At 39.0% G+C, this 13,904-nt stretch overlaps 1 protein-coding gene across 2 annotated transcripts in view; it reads left to right on the forward strand.

Annotated features, from left to right (window-relative positions):
* Positions 1-13,904, forward strand: part of snx29 (sorting nexin 29) — a 175,518-nt gene that overhangs the window by 138,301 nt on the left and 23,313 nt on the right. For both annotated transcript variants that reach the window (XM_061028823.1, XM_061028825.1), the window contains exon 19: positions 1,465-1,605. In XM_061028823.1, coding sequence (XP_060884806.1) covers positions 1,465-1,605 — 141 coding nt within the window. The remainder of the gene's footprint in view (positions 1-1,464; positions 1,606-13,904) is intronic.

Raw genomic sequence — 13,904 nt, forward strand, 5'->3', positions numbered from 1 at the left:
GCCGGAGATGGACCTTTGTGCGTGCTGTTGTGAGCATGCACAAACTTTGACATTTTTGAGAGAAGAAAGTTGAAGTTTGAGCCGGACATCCCCACCAGAACAAGTGACTGACGGCAAAGAAACTGGGAAGCATGATTTAAGAACATCGGTGGTTCATGAAAACTTAGGACCAAGGATGGCAAGGTGAGGAAGTGGAAAGATTGAAAAACTTCTTTAAAGAAATTCATAGTCGAGGTTTCTCAGGACTAAATGATCCTCTAAACTTCTAGCTTTGTCATTTTTATTTTTATTGATTCCATGAAATGTCTAAATGTTTAAAAATGGCCGTCAGTCTCTTCCTGAAGACATTCACATGCTCGTCCTTGCTTGTACGCCTAAAAAGTTCCAGAAAAGAGAAACCCTCGCTATCTCATCCCCACTTCTCCCAAACTGTTGCTTGTTGTGGGATTGAATGTCAAATTGAAGGGTTTTGAAAATTGCCGGATGCAGCTTCGACCATTCTGACACCTGAATGGTGTCGGGAGTTTCGGTCGTTTGTAGATTGACGGCTCTTCTGTTGGAGTACTCTGGAGCCTTTATATCCATCTTCTCTGCACCATGGGTTGTTTTGTCGCGATCAAGCACTTCAGTCCATTCAATCCACTCTGGCTTCTTGACCATATGTGTGTAACTTCTTGTTGGTAATAGCAGTTCTGAAAACCTTTTGGACCATGTGTGTATTTGGAATGGAGCATGAAGTTCAACATTTCAGCTCACTTCTGACATTCTTGCTTTTTGTTTACTTTACTTTTCCACTTGCCTGGTAGGCGGGGAGCCTTGCCTACGTACATTGGTCGATTTCAAGATCAATTTCTGCTTCTTTTATTTACAGGAATCAAGTCTGATTTTCTTGTTGTCGTGTTGTTCAAAATTGAATTCTCGAAAAAAAGCCGCTCTACTCTCTCTTTTGTCTATTTGTGTTTCTTGTTTTTTTTCCACTGTGAAAATGAAACCCCGGCACTCCCTATTTTTCTCCTTCTCTTTGTTGTAATAGGCTCATCTCTCCTTCTCTCTCTGCTCCCTCTATCTATCGTGAGTCTGAATAAAGAAGGTAATGGGCCATGGAAATGGTGCCAGCACAGTCATGCCTATAAACACACTCTTTCCCTCTTATGTGCTTCACTATGTGAGTGAAAACACACATTTACAAGGATGAGAGGACGTCTTTTTGTCACCCATCTCATTTAGTTATTGTCAGAGACTGTAAGAGCCCCCCCCAAAAAAATGTGATCAACAAAAGAAGTAGAAAAAAAGTTTGTATTTTTTGCTTGTAGAATACTCGATGACTAAGTTCTGACTTTGTCACCTTTTATACTTTTATAACTTTATTGAATAATCAGACAAGCTTACTTTCAGTTTATCTGAGGTAAACCGCCGTTACTGTTGATGTTTGTGATTCTAAAGACGTGTCCTACGTGCCCTCAGGTGTACATCCGTATCCTGGACAACGAGTGGAACGTGTACAGGCGTTACACCGAGTTCAGGGAGCTCCACAATCACCTGAGAATCCACTTCCCACAGGTGGACACCTTCAACTTCCCACCCAAGAAAGCCATAGGGAACAAGGTGAGCTTCATGCTTCCATTATTCTCTTTGCTTCTTCTTTCCCTTTTGCTCTTTTCAGTTGATGTACGGCTAACAAACTTTAAAACACTTGCTCCTACTGGACCAGATAAGCACAACAGTTGCTGTTAGCCATCGCTCACCCTCGTTCCCCCTCGTCTCATGTTCCCTGTAGATCAGTGCTGTCAACCTTTCAGACTTCTAATGGCCCTTAAAGTAGTTTACAACATTACGGGTAGAACATCAATCTTTTAAAATACTTGATATATCTTTATTTTAGTTTCAGACTGTATTACTCAAGCAGAGTTATCATTTCTATACATCAACGGGGAACCTTCACAGAGGACTATTAATAGAATATCTTTATTTTTCATCATTGTGCATGTACTAGGGGAAAATTGGTCACTGCAAAATCCTTCATGAAGTGCCAGTTTCAGTAAAGTGCCTGTTATAAAAGAGCTTCTTAAATAATGTTTAAAAAAATTAGAGATTTCAGTTGCCCACAGATTTAAATTAGCTGTAGCTTCCAAGCACAGATGTGCTATTGATAGTTATGGTTGTCTGTCTCTGTGTGGACAATCACTCTTCACTCCAGGGAGAGGTGGCGTTTTTAAATTTTACATACTGTAATTAATGTATATATATTAATCCCTGATGGAAATTCTGGTTTTACTCTCTGTTATTGAGAGACATTTTTATCTGTTCTTCCTACTGATTTTTGGTGTTATGAGCAACTCTAGCAAACAGATTTCCTCCTAGGATTAATAAAGTGTTTCTCATTCTGATTCTGGCATGCTTCTCACACACTTGCACAAACTGGACCTGTGGACATGCATTAATGAAGAGATGTCAGAATGGGGTTGCTACGCAGGGAGCAAACCAGAGCGGCTGCCTTGCTCAAGGGCACCTCGGCAGCAGTCAGGAAGTGACCTGGCACATCTCCTGCTCCCAGATCAACTTCCATATTATGGTCCGCACTGGGATTTGAACTGGCGACCCTCCGGTTTCCAACCCAAGTCCCTTCAGACTGAGCTGCTACAGCCAGACCAATAAAAGATTCTGTCCCAACCCATCTTTAACCAGTCGTAAAAATGTATATCAGCCAATGAAAATGTATCTTAGGTTGTAAAATGTTAAACCCCGTAGAGCAAATGAGGCATGGTGAGGTTAAATAGCTCAAGGTTAGTTGAGTTAGTTACCAGCACCTCGTCTTTCTCCATCTTTTTACTCTTATACAACATGCACACTCACTCTGACTGTAAAGAGAACAATGGCCACTCCAGATCTCTGTTTCTCTTCTTACTCTTCCAGTTATAAAGGCAGTGCTCCTCTACGTCTCTCCTCATTCTCCTCTGCTTTACATCCTGTTCTCCTCTGTCCCACTCCAACCTTTGGGAGATAATTTGGTTCTGACCCCGATTCTCTGGTTGGTGGGATTTGACTCTACCACAGCCAAACGCTCCGGACGGACTCCCCACCTTCAAAGACACTGCACTTTCACGGCTATAGAAGCTGGACTCAATGATGAGTTCCCCTGAAAATGGGAGAAAAGCTTGAGTGTGCATGTACAGTATGTGAGTGTTTGTGTGTCTGAGTGTGGGTCTGTATGACTGTGTGGTAACATGTGAAAAAGCAGCTGTTTATAAAAGGCATAGACTGTGTCATAGTGTCTACAAAAGCTCTCTGGAAGCCCATTCCACTGCTGGTTTGTGTGAATTATTGGTTTTCACCATCTCCAGCAGGTCAGCCATAACTGTATGGAGAGCAGTGTTACGCTCTGACCACATTTTGAAGCTTCAACACCACTGCTGGAAGAACCAACTCACTTGATGCTCAATTCACTCTTATTTTAAAAACTTTAAGTAAACTTAACACCGAACTTGTTCTTGCCCGGGAAGAGGTGTTTTGAGTTTTGCCTCAATGCATTGATGTGAAGTCTAGTCAATACACCAATGATCCCACTGCTGGAAGTCAACTAACTTGGTTTCACCATGGAGACCAGCTTTCTTGTTAACACATTTGTATTCCAGTTCATTACTCAAAAACCTAAAAAAAAGCCAAAAGAAAACTCATCTCTGCTTTGTTTTCTCCTTTACTAACCAGGGGCCAATTTGACAAAGATGTTTTTCTGATCACTTGATATATATTTATGATGAAAACTCTGGCAACTCCCTTTACAAGTGGTCTTTGCCTACAATTTTTTTGATTTGTGAAGCTCCAGGGGGATATCAACATTCCTGCAATGTTCTGAAGTATGGCCTTGAGTGACCTGTCCTTCAGACAAAGATGACTTTACCTTGAGAAGCAAAGAATGGCTCGCATGCTGCATATTTATTGAGTCCAAGCTGAGAATCTTGGACCTTTAAGATCTCTATTTTCATCTTTTTTTGTACTATTTTGTGTTGTTTGTTTGTTTTCTACCAAACCCCGTTTGAATCTGTTGTTCATGATGAAAATCTCCACTCGGACTGTCTTCTGAATGTAGATAGTTTGTACATCGGGAGTTAGAAATATCTGCTGATATGTCTTTGACCCAAAATGTCAGACTGAATCTTTCTAGTTTAAAGTGCCTATGATGAGGTATTAGCTGGATATGAAGGACGGAAATTAGTATCAATGCCTTTTTATGACCTTCAAAAGCAAAGAAGGCCATCAGGGTCAAGACTGGTTGGTTGTGTCGAATAGGTTAAATGCTTTGAAGCAGTGACAGAGGGCAGCTGTAACAGAACGCTGCTGAGTGTTTATTGGCATTTTCCACATTTTTCTTTGTACAGTGAGTGATGCAATTAACAGCAGATTATTTCAGAAAAAAATCAATGCAGAATCAATTACAGGAGCTTTAATTACTTACCCACTTGTTCTCTGACAATTTAAAAGTTCAACATTGTTACCTAAAGTTTTTTTATTTATTTAACCATGTTGTTGTGGTTGTTCCCATTGAGATTAAGAACCTCTTTTCCAATGGAGACCTGGGCAAGATGGTCAGAAGCAAAAACACAAAGTTACTGACAGAGACAATTTAAAACGTAAATGGATATAATGTAATCGTGGTCATCACATAAAGCTTTTTGATTAAAATGTAGATGTAATGTATTTATTTTTCTGAGGAAACCATGGTATCATATGAACTGGTATCAAAATGGCATGTTGGACCAAAAGTGGCAGAAAAGTTAATAACGCTGCTATAATGAGTCTTTCTGCTTCCTTATTAAGATTTCCTGAGGTTAGAAAAATCTGAAATGTTCACACAGAGGTCTGGTCTACTCACAAACTTTCACTAAGAATGAAAGAGAACTTTCCTGAAGGTGATGCTGTTTTAACCACGTCATGGTCAACATTTTGTAGAATTAATTAAACATCAGCCATGCATGGTACGGCTTTACCAATTTCATCAGCGCATATTTTCAGTTGGAGAATATTCTCTACCCCTAAAGCTAATGGAAAATATGAAGTCCTCCGAGCTGTAAAATTAATTAAATTCAACTATTTGGTCATATTTCAATAACTAGCTTCTCCAGCAACAGAAGTTTTGAGAAACTTACCAACAGAAAAAACAGAACCGCAGGCCTTCTGAGCCAGACTGAAATGAAATGAGGCAGCAGGTGGAAGGCTTTGTAGCTTAAAGATCTGATGAGCAGCAGATTGGTGAAGTATGTGTGTTAATGTTTAATGTGTGTGTGCATTCATAACATGCATTTCTCTGCCTTTAGAAGCTGCACAGTATAAAAGTGGATGTAAACCTTGTGTTTGTCAGAGAGAGAGGAGATGCTGAAGTGTGTCTGTGTGTATACCTCAGAAGTGAGTCTCTGCAGCATGGAGTGTGTATTTTGTTTATTCTGGTGTGTGTATAGTGATTGTGTAGTTTTCTCAGAAATCGGCAGGGTTTGCCTGTATTTTTCAATCCAGTCAGTATTTGTTTCTGGCTATCTACTTTAGAGTCCAGTCCAATCCAGCTTAATTTAGAGAGCCCATTTTATAAAACAGCCGTGTTTACCAAAGTGCTTTTCAGTCCACAGAATTCAGTGGTTACACATGAATAAATGAAATAAGAAAAAAAGGATAAAATAGAAAAAAAAACATAAAGAGAGGGTAAAACAGTAAGAGACAGAAGGACCCACCAATCTCATGCCGAAAAAAGCCAAGGCGTAAAAATTATTTTTAAGACCAGATTTAAAAACAAGCAGTGTGGGAGACAGCCTGACATGGGCTGGCGGGGCAGCTCACTCCACAGTGAAGGAGCTATAGTTGAAAAATCCCATTCTCCTCTGGTATGCAGCCTTGTCTTTGGAATCTTGTCTCAGGATCTCACATGAAGTGCATTACAGTTGTCCAGACAGGTGTGATAAAAGCTTGAATCAGATGTTCAAAATGCATAATTAATGTTTGCAATATGCTAGTTCTAACCTCAGACGTTAGACGTACGTTCATGACAAAATAAGTTGTGTACCCGAACTCAATGTTAAAAAGCATGTATATCTGCGGTCACAGCCTAGTCACAAACTAAAAGTTTACCCCTGTGCTTTTTTTTATTACAAGAAAGAAATGAGCTTTTCAGACCATATCTGTTTTTGTACCAGGCTGACATGTTTATTTCAATCCGGGCTTTTTAAAATGGGACTAAATGGAGATGCCTTGGCTTTTGCAGCCAGCCTCAAGTGGACACTTGGGAAACTGCCAACTTTACTTGGGTATGAAGCATATATTTAAACCTGCAATGTTACAGATGTAACGTCACATTTGTAACTCATGCATGACATTTAAATAACCAGCTAACTTAGTTAGAGCAAAATCAGAATATTTCTTCTAATCCCTACAATGTAGTTCTCCAAACATAAAATTAATCGTCCTGCGAGCATTTCACAATGGGGTCATATTTGAAGGTTGAAACCCACAACCGTTTTGGTTGTTTTTTGGTTGTAGGTCATGTTAGAGGTTATTGTAAGTCGGAGTTCAAGTGAATTTGAATTAAACCCATTCGTCCATAGCACAATGCCTACTCTCATACATACAGGTCAAGCTGGTTGTTGCAGTTTGGATTTCTTTGTTTTTCATATAATAAAGGGTAACAGCTCTATTACACTCATGTATACTTACTAGCGGTGTTCATGGGATATTTACTACATTACAAGGAACTTAACCAACAGCTATTGATAGGAAAACATGGCACCATTAATAGGACTTTATGTCTTGTGTGTTTGATACTGATTTTTATAAAACAGGAACCAACATCACTGCTGTGGAGTGTTAAAGTGGTAAAAACTATACAAGTTGAGTTTGCATTCGCTGCACCTGCACCCATTTTGAAATAATATACGATTGAAATTCAGCCGAGCATACAGTATTCCATCAGTCAACATCTATACAGGCCCCATTTCTGAAGTGTTTTCAAAAAGGTACACGTGTTTATAAAATGCTCAATATAGGATGGTGGATGATTCTGAGGTTTTTTTTCACTTCCAATCTCAGTTGACAGCTTGTCAAAACATTTAGACTACGACTATGTTGAAAAGCTGTGTTGATAGAAGGTGTTGCGGTGTTGCATCCTCTTTCCCAGTCCATCTGTTTCTGTTTTTGTCTCTCTTTGTTCATGTGATTTGTTTGCTTTTGTCACCTCTGTCGCTCTGTTTTTTAATACTCTCCAACTCTCTGCCTTTTTCCTGCTTTCATCTATCACACAACAGAACTTTGACTACAGTTTTGCACACCAAACTTGACTTTGACATGAACATACATTAAACACATGCTGTAAAGCCTCTCACTATAATATGCATGTAACGATGGAGACATTTTGTCAGGAACAGGATACTATAGGTGTTATGTGACAAGAAAAAAGACCTTCAAAAGCCTTTTAACGGCACCGTGGAATATCTGCTCTGGTAAGGATGAAACATATGAACTGTCAGTGCTGATCAGGTGGCAGGGGGAATGTGCACACATGTAAACCTTTTACTAGATAGATCATATGCCAAGACTAGCTCATCACCACACATACACACTTCCCAGAATGATTGACAACTCAAAGGGAAACACAGCTGTAGTTGTCAAGGAGCGTCTGCGCTGCATTGGATTTAAGTCTTTGCTAATCTTACAGAGGAACATCGTCCACACACTTAGAACATGTAGCAGCCTACCTGTATGAATATTTCCACTTTAGGGAGATTATTAATGCTTACTCTTGACTCCCCAGACAGCTCTCGTGCCTGTATTTTGTGATTAGACGGTTTGTTAATATTCTGCCCTGAGTGATGTCAGGACTTATCAGCTGGTGCAACTTGTACAGAAGATAAATCACAGAGTAGTTTAACGGTTGTGAGCTTACATCCAGCATGCTCTTTAGTAAATGTAGCTTCTGATGATATGTTCACACTCATGATGAAGAACTACTCCACAGCCATGGGCAAGGGATCAGAGACTTGAAAATGTCGCCAATATGTTGCTGCGGCGATCAACAAATGCATTGGTAACAGAAGATATGAACACCCTGAACCAGGGTGTCCATGCTTGTCAGGGAGGATGGTCAAAGAAGAACCCAAGAACAGCTCTGTTGGCTTGGTTGTCATATGACAAAATGAGTGCTAAGATTTGATCTGGCGTTTTCTTTGAAGTTGGGAACCACCTTTGGTCTCTGAGGCAACAAAGCAGCTCATCTTGCTTGGGCTAACTTTGTCTTGATAGGAGAGTATAGAGAAGGGTTAGCCAGGGAAAGGGGTAGAAGTCCAGGTTTATACTGGTTGAGGTGGAAGGTTGGGAGTTGGAAAGTCATTGGGCATCATTGTAAAATGCACGAGAGGAGCCATTGACTACATTGGAAGTGAAGCTGGAAGAGAAAGCAGATGACTCTGGTTGAAAAGTGGGTAGAAATCAACTTTGACAACATCCGTCCAATCACCTAGACCAGGGTTTCTGTTGCCAGACCCAGAACATCCAGTTGAGCCTCCACAGATACAAATCCAATGATTTGTCCTGTTAAATGCATCAGAAGATGTACCTACAACTGAACCAACTGTGGGTTGACCTTCACACTCTGTACATGAGTAATCATCTACTTATATGAATTTTAAGTGATATGAAGATGATACTAATATCTTCATCTATATCTGTAGAAGTATAATGAACCTAGAAGAAGCTGGGGATCAGACTGAAACCCTTTTGATAAAAAGACGACCCAGTCTACCTCCCAGCAACAGCTGTCCATTTACCTTTGAATTGCCTACAGTTTCCACTTCAAGATGTGATCATTGAAAGTAGCTCAACGATCAAGAACTGCTTGTTTCTTTCTTCAGTTGAAGTTGAGAGTTCGAGTGGAAACCAATTACTTTAACTTCTTCATATTTGTCCTGTTTCTGCCATAGTTTACATTGACACCTTATTTGAGCCAGTTTGGAATCAGATATGTTTTATTAATTTGCCAAAGGAGTGGTTGTTTTCTTTATCTAATTGGATCCACTCTCAAGAAACCAATCTAGGCTGTAGGTGGAAGTTGTCAAAGCGCCATACACCATTAAGGACTTGCATACAACACAGTATTGTGTGTGAAGGATTTGAACTTGAAGAGCTTACACATAGTCCAAGTGAACCTTAGAGACCAATTATATCTTAAAGAATAAACAAATGTCATTCAATAATGGTTATAATGAGCAAAACTTTTTCAAATGAGTCCAGTTTCAGCAGATGACTAGACGGCTTTCTCTGAAATCCAAGAATTCTGCCTACACTGAGTCAGGGGTCAGTGGCTCTCCCAAAATAAAGTATCTGTTCAAAACTTCCAACCACGTTTTCTTGTGAAGCTTATTTCTTATAGTACAAGAAATTATGAAGTTCAATGATCTCTTTCATCCAGACTTTTTAAATAGAGGGAGGCAGTTAATTAACCTTTAAGCTTCCAGTTGAGAGACGACAGACTCTACCAACTGAGCCAAAATGTTCCCATTTAGAATCTAGTCGGATGTGTACTTATGAACACTATTTTAAAGGGGGGAAAAATAAACAAACGGAATCTTTTGTAGGGTTATTTTCAGTGAGATGAATATCGTTTTAGGTCACAGCAGCCAGTGGCATAGTTTGACCAGTGGGCGCGCACTGTAGCTGTTCCCACTCAACATTCTTGAAGCCAAAATATGACGCTTAGGGGGCACTACCATCTTGCGATTTTGACGTCATTTGGAGCCAGAGTCTGCGCAGTAGGGTCCGGGGGCAGGAGCCCTGGTAACACGCCCCGCCCATTTAGCGTACTGCCCTGATGACTTACGCAGCCCAGCTACGCCGAAAGCGCTCTGCCGGTCTACGAGTCTTATGAAGAAATGTGTAAGTACAACAAACCACCGTATTCAAAGTCTAATATTTAAACACAGTGTTTTAAAAAATCCAGCTATTTTGATCATTATTGAAAATACGTGGGCTGCTGGGTCCTCTGTTTTTAAGGAAATCGTTCTATATTTAAGCTATATTTAAGCTAGGTTAGCACCACAGACCGTAGACTACAGGTGGTAAGATATGTTGTATTCTGTTACAAACTGATAGTCTGTAATGTGATTCATGTCTGCTTTTCTAATATATTTAAGTAAACAGTAAATCAATTGTTTTTTGTATCTTCATTTAGGCAAAGAAGAGATAAAAGCAGCTGGTCTGACATCTTCCACAGAAGTGAAGTGTAAGTTAAAATCATCTGTTAAAAGTTATATATCCTGTGATTGTTTTTTAAGTTTCATAAGAGGATTGTAAAAACAAGCTATTGTTAACAATACAGTCTTCTAAAATAAAAATCACACTGAGTCATACACCAGCTAAATGTTAAATAGAAAGGTGATGTTTTCTTTTCCATTTTACAATCAACAGAACCTAAAAATGACTCATTTCAACCTTCATCTGCACACCTGTTACAATGGTCAGGCTGGGGTCGCTTAGTTTGAAGGAACCTCCTCCTTTTTTCATCTGTGCCAGATGCCCTGCTCATCCACTGTGGTAGAAATGACCTTACACCAGCAGCTCTCCCAGATTAATCACCCAGAGGAGCTGATCGACGTCTGCACAACTGAAGAAGGTGGACAGAGTCTGGTGCTTTGTGACAGTGAGAAGGCTACCAAAGTCATCCTCAGATAAAACACAGAGATCCTGGTCAATATTCAATGCTGCTATTTTTCTTTCCATGATGTTGCCCTGTGTTTGAAAGGCCAGATGCTGGAGGGTTGGATTTGCTTTTCCATCATATTTTAACAGTCAAACAATCATCCAGTATCTTTATACTTTATTTGATTTTTGTTGGGATTTCTTTGTTAAATTATTTTTTATACTTTCTCCTATGTCCCAGCAGTTCGACCTGTTGGTCTCCCTTACTTATTTTCCACATGGTTAATGAGGGGGTCGTTTATTGAAGTTTTTTTTTATAAAATGTTTAAATAAACTTTTTTTAAATCTGAATTGACTGTCTCTGATTAACTGGAGCACTACAACGTGTTGGTCACAGTTAAATAATTTAGCAGTTAAGTTCATAGCTCACATTTGAAAAGGCCTTGAACTGACATTAATTTCTTCTTGACCAACAACAGCTAAGACAACAGCAAAGCTAACAGACGAGATCAGCTTGTTACAGCCGGTCTTGTCTGAGATAAATGGCCTTCAAACTTATTTAATATTAAACATTTAAAGCCAATAAGCATAGCAAGATACACATGAGATTCCATTTCCATTTATTCAATCACAGACTTGTCAAACAGTCTGGCATTTTGTGCTACTGTTTTCAAGAGTTAATAACTGAAGAGAAGAACTCCATGGAGAGAGGACAGGAAACGCTCAGGGGACGAGTCCTCCATGTTGTCAGTGGTTGCTGATGGATCTGAATCTGAGGGTATCTTCTGTAATAAAGAAAAACAATCATGGAGTTAAATGTAAAGTATAATGAATTTTATTGTGATGTTTATGCCTCAGACCTGAAATCAGATCTGTCCTCAGGTTCTGCTAAACTTCAGCTTCTAAAGTTTGTTTTTAAGAGAGGAGAACTATTTATGAGGAAAAACAAAATATATAATAAGACAGGATGAATCCAATAATATGATCAGCTTTATGAATTTATGTTTTAAGACAAAAGTGTTCCTGCCACTTTCTATTGAAGATTATTTTAAACTGTCATCACATGGGCCAGCCTGATAAATTAAACTAATGTTAAATATTCTCATATAATCAGACAGCCAATTTGTGTGCAGAACCTCACCGGAGCTGGAATCAGAGTCTGGACTGCTGTTTCCTTTGAGCATTAATTTCCTTGAAGACAGAAAGAAGAACAATTTAAACATGAACTAGACTTCTTGCAGAACCACAGAGGCTGTTAAAATCTTCTGCTAGTCTTCCTCACACTTTAAGAAGGATTATAAATTGTTACTAAAATTACTTTGATGCTGATAGTGGTTACAATAACACAGTCCAATCATATGAGAGATAATTTTACCTTTGAGTCCTATGTGAAGACATGCTCTTCAGAATCAGCACTGCAAAGACAAGATGATGGTGTCCACCTTCACAACATGCTGCTTCAGTCTGGCTGCATCATGGTCACCTACAGGAACACCACAGAAATGCAATCAAAGTACTTCACTTTATTTATCAGAGGATATACTGTATGCAAAGTAGAATTTTTTTTAGCTGTAATTCCTCAAAAAGATTTGAGACTGCTTTGTTATTTGAGAGCACAGATTGTTTCTTTTCCCTTCTCTCTGTTTGCCTGTACATGACCTTTTAGTGCTGTAAAAGATGCTACAGTAAATCCTGGATCAGCTGTGTGGATGGTGTGACTGTGTGGTAAAGCTTTGTTAAAGTTGTCATGTACATACTCATATGTCTTTGGAGAGTAAAAGTGCAGTGTGGTGGCAAACTGCTTATAAAATATAAAATAGTATTTTATTGGTGAGGTGCCCCAATCAAAGCGTCCTACAGAGTAGCAGCAGCGGGCTGTAGAGGGAGGAGACGAGCGCATTATGGAGAGGAGCGCACCAGAGGGGGCGAGCTGGGGGAGAGACGAGAGACCCGAGAAAAAGAAAATCCCAGTTTAAAATATAATGTTGGTGAAAAGAGGGAAATAGGAAGACATAAATGTCCATGTTGAAATTCTTTTGAATGCAGAGGCTGTGGATGTTCAGTTTTCTTTGGCTATAAAAAGGCAACAATAGCCTGTAGTTTAATCATGGTGTTTCTCTTCGTTAACGATTATTGAAGCGAAATAAAAAATAAATGCATGACATTTAAAACATATTAACATGTGTGGGGAAAAACGCGATCTTTATGTCTTCTTTTATTGTACCTATGTCTCCTCCTAACTAACATAACAGCAGCATGTTGTGTGTAACACTGGTCTCCTGTATTAACACCTTCCTTTGAAAGGTGTTAAATACAGACACACAGTCGCAATCACCGCAGTGTTTGTCAGGTTTTGTCAATTTTTAGTACAAATTCTCAATGAGCGTCATTAAATTTACATTATGATCAACTTGTGACTGTTGAATTAGTGTGTGGAAGACAATGCAGAATATTTATCACGTTTAAGCAGCATGATGCTCGGTTAATATTACATTACACCACCGCAGGTTGTTGATGTTTGTGTTCACGTTTCAGTTAGTCTCTTAAATCAGTAACAATTATATTAAATCAGATCTTACCTTTAGTTTTGTCTGGATACATAGAGAAATATTCTACCCTCGTATATAGTCCTATGAATTTCAGCCTGCACGGTGAAAGTAAAACCTGTTACTCTCTGTATAACCCACTTATCACTCAGACTGTAAACATGTACACATTAGTAATGATGCAGGCCAGATTACAATTATTTGACTTTGTTTTTGCCCTAGATACTTTTTTGAGACCTTACCAGACGTATTTATTTTTGCTGTAAAATAACTGTACAGTCAATGAACCGCATCTATGAGAAGATTTTATATTACGATTCTTGGTTTTAAATACAATTTCAATCACAATAATGATATAACAATATCAAGAAACATAGCATGTCAGTTATTAGGTTTGCTCATTTAAAAAAATAAAATAAAAAGATAAATCATGCCGGATAAGTGACCTAGCTTTACAACATTTCAGCTAACCTTAGACTGCTTATGTGTTAGCTAGCTAGATAACGACTTTAACCAACCAATGACACATCAATCACACTTTTTTACTTACTGAAAAAACTGCAAAGAGCCCTTAGATCCAACAGGTCGGTTAGAACAGTTTACTGCAGAACAACTCATTTTGCCAGCTCAAAAAAGACGAAAAAACTGAACGGAAAAATTCAATGGCGTCTCGGCTTTCTTTCATAATGT

The sequence above is a fragment of the Labrus mixtus genome, chromosome 21 (assembly GCF_963584025.1).
Source record: "Labrus mixtus chromosome 21, fLabMix1.1, whole genome shotgun sequence".
Lineage (NCBI taxonomy): Eukaryota > Metazoa > Chordata > Actinopteri > Labriformes > Labridae > Labrus > Labrus mixtus.